This window comes from Suricata suricatta, chromosome 7 (genome assembly GCF_006229205.1).
Source record: "Suricata suricatta isolate VVHF042 chromosome 7, meerkat_22Aug2017_6uvM2_HiC, whole genome shotgun sequence".
Classification (NCBI taxonomy): Eukaryota; Metazoa; Chordata; class Mammalia; order Carnivora; family Herpestidae; genus Suricata; species Suricata suricatta.
This window is the reverse complement of record NC_043706.1, coordinates 65,017,087-65,031,423: the sequence shown is the minus strand read 5'-3', so window position 1 is coordinate 65,031,423 and position 14,337 is coordinate 65,017,087. Positions and strand designations below refer to the sequence as shown.

The 14,337-nt window shown below is 36.6% G+C and overlaps 1 protein-coding gene across 1 annotated transcript in view; it reads left to right on the top strand.

The window, feature by feature from the left end:
- The window catches only part of COL12A1 (collagen type XII alpha 1 chain), a 116,904-nt gene that overhangs the window by 18,675 nt on the left and 83,892 nt on the right, over positions 1 to 14,337 (top strand). The window contains exons 9-13 of the mRNA XM_029944879.1: positions 706 to 996; positions 1,200 to 1,802; positions 3,192 to 3,464; positions 7,208 to 7,480; positions 9,123 to 9,395. Of these exons, the coding sequence (XP_029800739.1) occupies positions 706 to 996; positions 1,200 to 1,802; positions 3,192 to 3,464; positions 7,208 to 7,480; positions 9,123 to 9,395 (1,713 nt within the window). The remainder of the gene's footprint in view (positions 1 to 705; positions 997 to 1,199; positions 1,803 to 3,191; positions 3,465 to 7,207; positions 7,481 to 9,122; positions 9,396 to 14,337) is intronic.

Below are 14,337 nucleotides of genomic sequence, written 5' to 3'. Positions count from 1 at the left end.
CATTGACAAATATAAAAGTTTGAAAATTTGATCTGAAATATCTTCAAATACTTTGCTATCTGTTAAATACATGACTGTGTTGTACATTACATAAGGATAGAAATGTCTTAGATGATTGATATTTCTTTGTCAATCTACATGTTGTAAAACGTGTCACTCCTAGTGGCATTATGAACAGCATTGAACATTTTTCTTAGCTTGAAATAAGTGGGAGTAAAATTGTCTAAGATGATAAGGATTGTCATTTAAGAAGTACTGAATCCTTTATCTTTCTTTGCATATTATAAAGTGTCTTCTAAAGATTATATTTTAATCTTTATAATATCATTAAAAGAGAAAAGAATTAAGTCATTGGTTGAACAAGTATTTATTGAGTGCCTACTTTGGTACCTAAGAATGAAGACAATGAGTAAAATACCAAAATCAGAATGGAAATCTTGGTCCCAGAGAAGAATTAGGTATCAGACATCTTTTCATTAATTTCTTCCAATGACTTTCTTTTCCCCTAATTTTCTCAGCTCCCTGATTAAAAATCAGACACTGAATCTTTTTTGGTTTGGGTGGATACAGGTGAAAGTGAAGAGTTGGGATTGGGCAACTCTTCTTGATGCCTTCATGATTAATTTGAACAAGGAGACTCAAATGTCCAAACCTAAGGATTGCATTTCTCTGTTTTTAATCACCGTTCTACTTGTTACTCTTTAGTTATTGAACCTCCTTCAAATTTGATTGCCACGGAAGTGTCATCAAAATACATTAAGCTAAGTTGGAGTCCATCTCCTAGCCCAGTGACTGGCTATAAAGTTCTCCTGATACCAATGACCGTTGGAAGCCGACAGCATGCTCTGAGTGTGGGGCCTCAGACTACTACACTCAGTGTTCGTGACCTCTCGGCAGACACAGAATACCAGATCAGTGTTTCTGCCACGAAGGGACTGACATCCAGTGAACCCATTTCCATAATGGAGAAGACTCAGCCCATGAAAGTTCAAGTGGGTAAGTTCATGGGTGTATCACTGGGTTTGGAATATGTGATGGTCCATTTGACAGGATGCCTTCCTGGTTCAGGTTTAGTTTTAAACAAAACATTTGCAATGTTTTCTTTTAAATAAATGTGCTTACTAAGAAACCCAGATATCTATATTTTAAAGACTCATTTATATTTGTTGACCTTTAATGGATGTTCTTTCTTTTTACAGAATGCTCACGTGGTGTGGATATAAAAGCCGACATTGTGTTTTTGGTTGATGGTTCCTATAGCATTGGGATTGCAAACTTTGTTAAAGTCAGAGCTTTTCTGGAAGTTCTTGTAAAAAGTTTTGAGATTTCACCAAATAGGGTACAGATAAGTCTTGTCCAGTACAGCCGGGATCCTCATACTGAGTTCACTTTGAAAAAATTCAACAAAGTTGAAGATATAATTGAAGCAATAAACACCTTCCCCTACAGAGGAGGATCTACAAACACTGGGAAAGCAATGACTTATGTCAGAGAGAAAATATTTGTGCCTAGCAAGGGCTCAAGAGGCAACGTACCAAAGGTCATGATTCTTATCACTGATGGAAAATCTTCAGATGCTTTCAGAGATCCTGCTATAAAACTAAGGAATTCAGATGTGGAAATCTTTGCAGTTGGTGTGAAGGATGCTGTTCGCTCAGAATTAGAAGCCATCGCCTCTCCTCCTGCTGAGACCCATGTGTTCACAGTGGAAGACTTTGATGCTTTTCAGAGAATATCTTTTGAACTCACACAGTCTATCTGCCTTAGAATTGAGCAAGAGTTGGCAGCTATAAAGAAAAAAGGTTAGTAGACTCTGTAGAGTCAAAGTTCTCTCTTCACGAACAAAGCATTTTTGGTTATAAAATTGTGGATAATATGCTTCTCTGATTCTTTTAATGAACCAGAAAATTAATTTTCTGCCTTATAGAAATCTTTTGAGCTTAGTTTATTTAACGCTGAGATAGGACTTTCTTTTGGATATGGATCACGTATTTATTGAAGAAAAAGCTGTTTACCAAGAGTCATGAGATGTTTTTGATCCTAGATCCTTAAACATGGCTGGGTACCAGCTTTATCATACCTATGTGTCATATTCAGTTTGACAACCGCTAGATGACTGTCTACTATGTGCTAGATGGTGAGCCAAGTCCTTTGAATCAAGGTGACTGGAACAGAGTCCTGGACCTTTGAATTCTTCTCATGCATTCCCTTTCCTGGGCCAATTTTGGGCATTATTCCTCACAGCTGGAATTCCCTACCCTCTTTTCTGCATTTGTTCAAATCCTGGTTTTGAACATTCAGTTAAAAGTCCCATCTCTTTCATCAAGGCTTCCTTAACTGCTCTAGTGCTAGAACACTTAGTGTCATTAGTATCACTTTGGCGTTCATAGGTACTGCTCTGTTTTGTTAATAATGTCACACTCTGCTGTCTTTCCAGTTCGATTATTCCTTGAGAACAGCAGTGTGCCTTAAATGTTGGCTCTTCCTATGATTCAGTTTAATGAATACTCTTTTGTTAGGAAAAATCCCTTAATTATAACCTGGAAATATGTCTACCACCAAAAGTTAATATCCAATTATGGAGGATGAGTGGGAAAATATTGATGGTTCACTTTAGGTTTGTTACTGTTTAAATATTCCAACTGTAGGCAGGACCATTCCATTACTGTTTTGTGTTTAGAAACTCAATTCAAATTCAATTGTTATTATTTTTATTTTATTTTTTATTTTTAAAGTTTATTTATTTTGAGAGAGCGAGAGAGAGAGACAATGCACAGGTGAGTGCAGGAGGGGTAGAGAGAGAGATGGGGAGAGACAATCCCATGTAGGCTCCATACTGTCAGCACAGAGCCCAACATGAGGCTTGATCCCATGAACTGTGACACCATGATTTGAGCTGAAATCAAGAATTGGTCACTTAAATGACTGAGTCACCCAGGCGCCCCCAAGTTCAATTTCTGTTAGTCATTTAAACAATGTAACTTAGTATTATGAATGATCAAGACCTCCTTGTAGGGCTGTAAGTGAGAGGTCCTTTCTCAGTGGTCATGTGTGGCGTACTCACTCAGTATTTTTGTCTCAATGACTATTCTTCCAACGAATATAAGCCAATTAGGAAACATAATCATTAGGTCCAGTTTACCTTCATAGATCTAAAAATTTAAAACCCTGTCCTTTTTTTTTTTAAATAGCTTATGTACCTCCAAAGGACCTTAGCTTTTCTGAGGTGACATCTTACAGTTTCAAAACTAGCTGGTCTCCTGCTGGAGAAAATGTATTTTCATACCACATCACCTACAAGGAAGCTGCCGGGGACGATGAGGTCACAGTGGTGGAGCCAGCATCGAGCACCAGTGTCATTCTCAACAATCTGAAGCCAGAGACCCTGTACTTAGTCAACGTAACTGCAGAATATGAGGATGGCTTCAGCATTCCCTTAGCTGGAGAAGAGACCACCGCGGAAGGTGAGCTGGGGTTCCGGACCCTGTTTTCCAAAAACTAGTAATTTATTGCAGAACCCAGTTACAGTTTGAAATAACCGTCTGTACTGTAGTTCAGAATGGTTTCAGCCTCTGTGAAGTACAGCTGTTCATACACCTTTTTAAAAAGTGAAAACGATTTTATGTAAAAAGACCCTAGATTTATTTTGATGAATTTGAGGGTAAGAGATATAGAGACTGTTAATAATTATCAAATTAACTTTTCCAGATTTTCCTGTCCCATGTTTCAGCAGTGTTATGTTCAAATACATGTAAATTTTGTTTGCTGTATCTATGGATGTGATGGCAAATATATTACCAAATGCTTTATCTTTATAAAAATCATGGTAAAATACACATAACATAAAATTACCATTTTAACCATTTTAAATGCATGTTTCAGTGGCAGTTAGTACAATTCATATTATTATGCTACTATTGCCACCATGTGTCTCCAGAACTTTTTTTTATCATGCAAAACTGAAGCTCTGTATTCATTAAAAAACAACTCTCCATTCCTCTCCCCACTGCCCCTGGCAACCACCATTCTGTTTTCTGTTTCTATGAATTTGGTTACTCTAGGAACCCCATAGGGGTAGAATCATACAGTATTTGGCCTTTTATGTTTGGCTTTTTTCACTTAGCATAATGTCCTCAAGGTTCATTCATGTTGCAGCCTGTGTCAGAATATCCTTTCTTTTTATGGCTGAAAGAAATTCCATTGTATGTATATACCATTGTATGAAACACCACTTTTTGATTACCCATCCACCCATTAGTCACTTCCACCTTTAAGCTATTATAAATAATGCTGCTAAGAACATGGGTGTACAAATTTTACCAAATGTTTCAAGCAGTGTTTGTTTAGGTATGTCTTATTTACTGGATAGAGTTGAGTACTTTCTGGTACATTTCACTACATTGGATATTCAAAGGGTACCAAGGAACCTGGACAGGAGAAGACTAAGACTAAGCAATTACTCTTTAAGATAAATATTGCAAATATTAAAAGATACATCAATTGTTCTCTATTTTTACTGAGGTTAGGCGAAGAAGCTGAAACAGCTACATGAGGAAATTAAGATGGTTACAAAGAAGTATTTGCTAACAGAGAAGGCACATGTTGGCATACCTTGCCGATAAAAGCTAGAGAATCTTTTTTCTCTGAGGGTTTTTCAAATAAGATTGATGTTTTCTTTCCATGCATGGTTTGGGTGAATTTCTATATGAAGGCCAACAAATAAATAATAGCCTAAGTTGATTTTTTTTCTTAAGATTTTTGTGTTGAGTAATCCTGAAATTCATACTTCGATATATCTAATTTTCTGATAATTTCTCTATAATACCCCCATTGTTACTTGATGAGCCTGACCCTTTTCCTTCAGCATTTTGGGGTGGGGATGGGAATATGGATAAGAAGAAATTTAAATCCAGAGAGTATTAAAGTAGAGCCAACACATTCTAATTTTTGCTCATTGGGCTCTGACAATAGAATTTGGTAATATATTTCTAATTCTATTGTCTGTAGTGAAATCTGAGATTTAAAGTTTCTTAAGTCAAAAAAGAAGTTTCTGATTTCAGTCCCTTCATTAAACTACCAATTATTGAGCTCCAGTTTATGTTTTAGGTACTATGATAATTGTTTTTTATGGATTATCTCATTTAAGGACTTCAATAATTCTAGAAGTAGTCATATTTTTTCCTGTTGGGTAATCTGAGGCTCAAAATTACACATTTAGCTTCAAAACTAGTACAATAGTTCTCCTTAATCTGTGGCTTCACTTTCCATGGATTCAGTTGACCCTGGTCAGCCACAGTCCAGAAGCAGATGATTTTCCTTCTGGCTATTGTTAGAAGGTTAACAGTAGTCACCACGCCTGTGTCATTCTCCTCTTCTCACCTCATCATGGAGGCATTTTATCACCTCACATGATTGCAGGAAGGGTGAGTATAGCACAGTAAGATATTTTGAGAGAAGGAGAGACCACATTCACTTAACTTTTATTATAGTGTATTGTTATAATTATTCTATTTTATTATTAGTTGTTGTTAATCTCTTACTATGCTTAATTTATAAATTAAACTTCACTATAAGGATGTACATATAGGAAAAACATAGTATATATATAAGGTTCCGTATTATTCGTAGGTTCAGGCATCCTCTGGGAGTCCTGGAATGTCACCCCTTGGAATGCAGATAAGTTGTGGGGGAGACTACTGTATTCAAACTCATCAGTTCATCTGTGTCATTTGTTCTGGCTAGTTTAGTCTTTTTTCTTGCCATCTAAAATGAATCATGGCTGTAAGTCTGCCAACTGCAATTGCTTTTCTTAAGGGATACACTTCCTTTCTCCCTGAAGTGATCTACTGGCTATTTAGGTAAACTTCTCATTAGATAAATGCAGTTGTTTTGCACTGTGCTTTCACTCCAGTGGATTGAAAAGACAATAACCTTTAATCTATCTTTCGTGAATGTGTGGTCTAAGAGACAATTTTATCCTTAAATAAGTAATTTAAACATGTTTACTAACTATAAAGCCAAATGATGTTCTCATTTAGACTTAATGAAAATCCTGCTTAAGACTGTGAGTCTATGGACATTACCCACACTGCAATCTGACCTCAAGATTTAGATCCAGCTAACATTCATTAAGTACCTACAGTGTGTTTGGTCCAACACATGTGTGGTCTAATTATTCTCCAAGTCAAAGGACTCTACAGATAGAAAAGTTAGCTGTAACAATAGCACTGCTAGGGATTTACCCAAGGGATACAGAAGTGCTGATGCATAGGGGCACATGTATCCCAATGTTCCTAGCAGCACTGTCAACAATAGCCAAAACATGGAAAGAGCCTAAGTGTCCATCACCTGATGAATGGATCAAGAAGATGTGGTATATATACACAATGGAGTACTACATGGCAATGAGAAACAATGAAATCTGGCCATTTGTAGCAATGTGTATGGAACTCAAGGATGTCATGCTAAGTGAAATAAGTCAGACAGAGAAGGACAGATACCATTTGTTTGCACTCATAAGTGGAATAGGAGAAACTTAACAGAGGACCATGGGGGAGGCAAAGGGGGAAAAATAGTTGGGAAGAGTGAAGGAGGCAAACCATGAGAGACTCTTGAATACTGAGAACAAACTGAGGGCTGATGGGGGAGGGGGAGAAGGGAAGGGGGGGTGTTGGGTATGGAGGAGGGCACTTGTGGGATTGAGCACTGAGTGTTATATGAAAACCAACTTGACAATAAACTACAGAAGAAAAAAAAGTTAGCCATGGGACTGGCTGGATAAGACTTCATTCAAGTGAGTAAATATGGTAGAACTGGGTGTTAGGTATTGTTTTTCTACATTTCTGAGAAAATCTAGTTAGAGGGAAAGGGTTGGCTACTTACATTTGAAGAAATGAGTTATTTTTATTTTTGAATTTTATGTCAATATGAATTTAACATTTAGTAGAGTATATATTTATTATTTTAAAAGTTTACTATTATGTACGTTTTTATTTGATTAAAAATTAATAGCACTTAGTTTCTTTCTGTATATTGTTTAGTGTTTGTTGTTTCAGCATCTAGCTAATATCTGGCTAAATGAATGCTGTAACTAGGATGTTTAATAAAATGCCGCTTTTGGATTTGTTTTCAGGAATGCTATAATTTATTGATCAAAAGGTAGTTTTGCAATTTTTGTGTAAAATAAACTTTAAAAAAAATATTTCAGTTAAAGGAGCACCTCGAAACCTAAAGGTGACAGATGAAACGACGGACAGCTTTAAAATTACCTGGACTCAAGCTCCAGGGACAGTGTTAAGGTACCGAATTATATATAAACCAGTTGCTGGAGGAGAGAGCAAAGAAGTGACCACCGCTGCCAATCAGAGGAGGATAACACTCGAGAACCTGACTCCAGACACAAAATATGCAGTATCTGTAATTCCAGAATATTTCTCAGGACCTGGCTCTCCGTTGACTGGAAATGCAGCCACTGAAGAAGGTAGAGGAAATGTGCTGACCGCGTGGTAACAACCAGACTCTTGGCTGCAGGGGAAGCTTCAGGCAACTATCAGGATACTTTGTCTCAGTTTTCTGAGTGTTTTAGACTGTAGTCCTTTTAGACTGGAGTTACCTAAACTTTTGACTGTCTTATGACAGCATTTGTTTGTGTCAGTAGAACTCAAATGCTCTTGCGTGGCCTACATAGTCTTTTAAAAATAGTATATTTTATATATTCTGATATAAATTGAAGGATGACTAGGGATGAAAAATCAACTTGCTATGCACCATTGAAACAGATTATATATTACTTCTTCAGGAAGATTTTAAAATAACAACCTGTTTTTTACTTAAATGGGATGGTTAGGCCCCCAGGATAGATTCTGATATTTGTTGCAAATTATTAATGTTTTATATTTGTTTTATTGAGAAAAATTAAGGCATTCATAATTTTTATTATTTGTTTTATTCCTTATCTTTACAGCTTAAAATAATAGTAATAACAACATATTAGCAACAATGAGCAGTTATTGAGGACGTGTTTGTGTCAGGTTCTGTGCAAAGAGCTTTTCATATGTTTTCCCATTGATCCATGTATAGAGTCAATGGAATTGTTAATATTATTATTCCTTTTTATAAGGAGGTCAAGGCTGAGGATACTAAATAATAGCTCAGAGTCATGTTGCTGAAAAGCAGTGAGTCTGAGTCAGACACTCGTAGGGAATATTGATCCCAGCCTGGCCTGGGTCACCCCTTCCCTCCTGGTTTTACCAGCTAAATAGCCTCCTCTGGAGTCCCCTTGTCTGTCCGTCTGATTTCTTCCTCCTCTCTGTCCTTCAGAAAGTCACCACTTTCTTTTTTCTCTTTCTACTTGCGGATCTAGGGCTCTTTGTGCTGGGTACTGTAAAAAGACCCAGTGACTCTTCATCTTTCTGTTTTCCGGAGTAAAAGTGGCTAGCTGTTGGGTGCCCAGGGGAGAGTGTCATAGGACTGGTACTTTGGGACCCTTCAGAGATGACATGACCACTGTACCAGAAAAGTCATGAAATGCCAACTACCATAGTGGCAGAGGGATGGGCAGTTCCTGACTTTTACCCAAGGCTCCACTTGGGCTGGGTCTTATCTTAAGACTTCTTGTACGATAGCATTTGACTATCATTTTTATCGCTTCAGTGTATTTCCTGGTTATTACATTTAGAAGTTCACAGCATTATAGCAACAAAATCCTTTTTATTGAGAATTTCTTGGAGGAGTGAAAACTTACATTCTGATGCTAATCAGTGTATTTACAATTTGTAGGGCTTTTCCCGTTTTAGAGAAAAGACTAGTTTTTAACATCAAAGATAGTAACATGAAAGATATCAACCTGTGTAAACACAGAAGAGGAGCTGGATGCCTTTTGATTTGTTTCTATTGACAAATAAGGCCCAGTTTACAAAAGCTTAAGCTCTGTTGGCCAGTCAACAGTGACAGTTGCTGTAATATCATCAGGTTACAAACTTGATGTGGTTTGCATGCTGCCCGCACACACATACACGCACACCCCGACCCCCCAAGCAACAAATGTTTTTCAAGTCATTTTATACATATATGTTTACTTATATATAATGAGTTTTGATGTTGTTTTTGTTTTTTTAATGAAGTTAGAGGGAACCCAAGAGACTTAAGAGTTTCTGACCCCACAACATCAACTATGAAATTGTCTTGGACTAAAGCACCAGGGAAAGTGAAACAGTATCTCCTCACATACACCCCAGCGGCAGGGGGTGAAACTCAAGAGGTCACGGTGGCAGGAAATACAGACAGAACTGTGCTGAGAGGATTAAACGAAGGGACCCAATATGCCTTATCAGTGACAGCCTTGTACGCATCTGGGGCTGGAGAGGCCCTGTTCGGGGAAGGAACAACACTTGAAGGTAATTACTGTCATGTTTTATAGAAATTCCTGAGCTTGTTGATGATTCATTGAGGAGGCTGAAAATGTTTTCAGAGAAAGAAATCTGGAAATGTGCTATCCGTTTTCTTAAAAGGAATTTGGATTGAAAAGTAGCTATGAAACGGCCTCTTATTCAGAGACATAGACCGTAAGCAACCGTAAAAAAATTACATTTGATCAGGAAGAAGTACAGTGGGAAGCTGAGTGCATCATAAGGCCGTAGAAATGTGTTCTTAATGCCGTGGGTTGGCTGAGTGGAGAAGAGGTGTGTGACTTTTGGGTGGGAAAGGACCCTGGGGAATACTTGTGGATGAAAAGGATGTGGGTTGCCCAAGGTAATGTGGCTGCTTCCATCACTCAGGAGCAGACACGAACTCTTTACTGATTCTGAGTTTCATTTCATTCACCAGGCATAAAAGCATTTGAGATATATGAGAATCCACGTTTCTGCTTTGTTTGTTTTCTAAATGAGCTCTAAAATTCAACTCTGTGTTAGACGCTTGATGTTCATGCAGTACTTAGAAAGACCACCAAGACTGGAGCTGGGTCCTTGGTTCTATAGAGTTAATTGTCAGAGGGCTTCATATTTCTTAGAATCTTTTTGAATATAATGGCAGCTTACATTTAACTCACCACAACAACAAAGTAAGTTGGGTAAGGGGGAGAAAATATAAATTTAGCCTAACCACAATAAGAATGTGATGTTAAAAAGGAGTATCAGTGGATGGTTATAATAATGAGTCAGTACCATAGTTGGGAGCCTAAATGGAAATCAGGTATTGGTTCCTTTTTGTTATCATCATCTTTTAGATGAGTATGAAAATAAGTATAGGAAGAAAATGAATCTGAAGGACTTTTGGGATGTGAAGTCACAGTGAACTTAGGCAAAATATCTGTCAAATTCAGTGGATCCAGAACTTGGAAGATTGTAGATGTTATAATTAACAGGGACAAGGCCCACAACAGACAGTTTTTTTTTAAAACGTCAAAACTTTGTTAATAGTTAAAAACAAAAACAAATTCTCTAATCAGTTCTATCTCAAATGGTGATCAAGTGTTTAATTCCAATAGTCCATGAAATCTACTTTTAAAAGAGGATTTAAATGAAAGATTAAACACCAGTGCATACAATACAGATTACTAGAAGAGTCCTGGTGTGACTACCTCGCCATGTGACCTTGACGTGGTTCCTTAACCCCTCTGAGCCTCAGTTTACTCATTTCTAAAGAGGGAATGATCATTTCTCTGCCTTCATCCCAGACTTATTGTGGAGATCAGATGGGAGATTTTAAGTGAAACTCTTTGGGAACTGTAAAATACTATATGTATACAAAAGTCATCCAGAGGAAATAATATTCACTTTACAATTGATACCTAAAAATATAGCTTTTGTAAGTATTTCAGAGATATGGATTAGCTATACTACAGTTTTGAAAATAATAGAAGTAGAAATGGAATTTCTACAGAGACATAATCCAAACAGAAAGCATGTGATCTTTGTATCTGGAGAAATGGCCAGAATTTCTGAAAAGTTTGCTTTTTTGTTTTGACCTTTTGAAGTTCTCTTTCTCATGTGCTTTTCATAGGCTTTAGCATAGATTGCTTACAGCTTTTTTTAAGGATAAAGTTTTGAGCTTTTGTTTTTTTACAGAATAATTGTAAGTTATTTATATTTGTAAAAATTTCTCATAAGGAATATCTTGGAAATGATTTAATAGTTTTACTTCTTACACCTTTTAACCTTCTGATATTCTTCCGCATTTTCCTACTTTAAAAAACTATATTCATACTCAGCCAAAATCTCTGAAGGCTAAAAATTAGGGTCTTTTTGTTAATAATATGTTAACAATCCTTAGAAAACAAAATATACATTTTAGTTTAGTTTAATAGCAAACATATTCTATTAGGCTGTGATTTTTCTAGGCCAAATGTATAGCTAAATTGTTTATAATTTTATAGTTTTGTACAAGTAGTATAGAAAATCTACCAACTTATATGCCTGTGTGAGTATCCCTCCCCCAACAAATATGATCAGAAATTACCTCTAAAGGAGATACATGGGTAGTAAAATAAATCTTTAAAATTACTGTTTTCCATTTCCTGATAAGGAGGGAAGCAAGATGATTAACTATAGTTAATTCATTATTGAATTATAGTAATTCATTTTTCCCATTTACACCAAAGCTCTTTACTGCAGTGAAGGATTACATAAAATGCTGCCAGCCTGATTTTATTAACATATTTATCCCATTGCATTATGTGTGGTAAACTTGACAAATATGTGAGAGCATAGTTGTGACTAAATTAAAATAGTAGAAGATTTTTGCCCCTGGTTATTCCATTTCATTTTATTGTATTAACGCAGCCAAACCCACATACCATATACAGGAATAGGATATGATGGTAAATGCAGGGAATGGAAAGGCAGAAACAGAGCCAGGCAACTGCTTTTGAGGGCTGCTGTTTTTCTAATCTGTTTTTCTCTTGGGAGAGAAGGTGGTAAGAGCAGACCTTGAAGGAATGTTTCTTCCATCCAGAGGCATGGTCCAGCCGGCAAGAGCATTCTGTAGGTTGAAATTTTATGGATTGTCTGAAGTGCATTCTAGTCAGTTCAAAACATATTTAAAAAAATATTTAGTATGGTCTACAACCATCCCTAACTTGAATTTGTTTCCTAGTTTGTTGAAATGTAGCCAAGGATCAGAAAATTCCCCTGTCCCTGGAAGAGAGATTTATTAGCATTGGCATTGGGGCAGGTCATGGTTTGCTCTAGTACTGTATGAAATAGAATCACAAAGGCAGTGTTTATTACTATTTCAGATCCAAGCTTCAGAGGAATCTGAGCACAAACTTTTGGGTTTGATTTACATTATTTTTCCCCCTCTGTTGTTGGTGTTAAAGTAGATTTAATGTAATTACTAAAGCACTGTGGTACATGTAAAAGTACTTTAGGTCTTGATGGAACTTTTAATTGTCACTCTTAGTATTTAGAGAAAGGAAAACGTGCTCTTAGAAACCCTGAAATGACTAATGGCCATTTTTAATTCAAAGAATGACCACAAATGAATGAAAATTTCAGTTTGGGAATAATACGATTCTTTTTGTTTTTGAGTGTTGTTTTTTTGGCTCTGGAAAAGATGACTTTACAAAATTTCCTTTGTTTCAGTTGCTATAGCAACCTGCCAACGTCCTAGACACGAAGAGCTTCCTGTACATCAAACCAAGCTAACTCAGCTGACATTTTGTTACAATGAGGTTTTTAGCACATCATAGGAATTCCTCTGCATGATGTTGAGTAGCGTGAGGCCTCTCCAAGACAGACTAAATAAGGTCTCTATGTTTCCCTAGATTCATTACTATCTCATAATTTGAAAATTTATACATTCTGAGTATAATAACTCTGAGGTTTCCTGGGAAGTTTAGCACAATTACCAAACAGCAATTCACATTTCCTTTCCTGCACGTTAATGGCTCATCAGAGAAACATCTAAATCATACTGGAGACATAACAGCTAAGGAAGAAATCTCAAATAGGCTTTGAGGTTGAAGGGTGACTCGTTAAGAGGTTTTTAAGAACTATGTATTGCTTAACGTACTTGTTAGCTTATCAATAGTGAACTTTGTCCTTTGGAATGGTGGATCTAATTCATTGGTTGTAAATCAAGTATGTTTCCACATAAACGTGAAAGCAGGTTTTCTGTATTCTGCTGTGGAAAGTTGGATGACTTTTGAACTGAGTTTTAACGGAAAAGACAAATTGATTTAGAAGAGGATTTACATTACATTTTCAATTTAATTTCTATTTTTGAAAGTGGTATGTGAAACTCAATGAAAGCTGACTGGAACAATTTATACAGTTTCATTTCATTATGATTAATTTTTCAGTTACCATCATTGGCTAATTTGTGTTATAATTATATTTAAATTGGATGATGATTTGCTTTTCAGAAAGCAAATGGAAAAGGGCTAAGGAAACGTAGGAAAGTTACTTAAATGAGGCATAGTTCTTTGGCTTCATATGTGGAAAAAAGCAGAAATCAACCCCTAGTGGATGTTCAGGTCATGAAAAATGCACCTGTCTAAATTACTTCCCACAGCGGTAGCTCAGAGTTGCACGTGAGCAGGCATGAGAAAAATGACTTATGAATATATCTAAATATGTTTTATAATCAGAGCAGAACTACTGAGTATCAAAGTCTCAAAAACTGATAAATTTTGTATGTTTAAACTTATGACAGGAAAGCATGTTATTTCTTATAAATATACTGGTACTATACTGGGGAGATAAGGTAGCTGGGAAAACTATCGAGAAGGAGAAAGATAAGTCCTCATTATAGAAGAGGACTTATTTAAAATGATTGCCAGAAATTCTATTACCAGCAATAAAAGTAATATTCAAAGCATGGGCATATTCCCTAGAACAGAAGAAAACAGGTACCATGAAATTAAATATTACTGAGCACACTATCACTTCTGTGAAACCCTCAACAAACTGAAACATCATAAAACAAATATTTGTTAAGTGTTGGGGCAGAGTGAAAGGAGGGACTCAAGGAGGTAGGAAGCCTGTGCTAGGGTGGAAGCGGATCCAGGTTCTGGGAAGCATATTGACAAAGGGGGGAAAGACTACTGGCATTGGTTCCTGTTCACTGGACCATCTCTATGGCTTCCCCTTTTAAGAAACAGTAATGTCTCCTGTAGAAAGGCTACACGCTGGTCTTCTGACATCTTTCCTCTTATTTCCTTTCCCTTTCCTTTTCCTTCCCAGATTTTCTATAAAGAGACTCCCAAACCCACTCTAACCAAAGCAAGTCAAATACTCTTCCTCTAGTTATTGATGTCTGAAGTTCCTTAGATTGAGGACAAAATGTGCAATTCAGTATTTTAAACTAAAGCAAATGCCTAGCTAGGTAACACTTCGA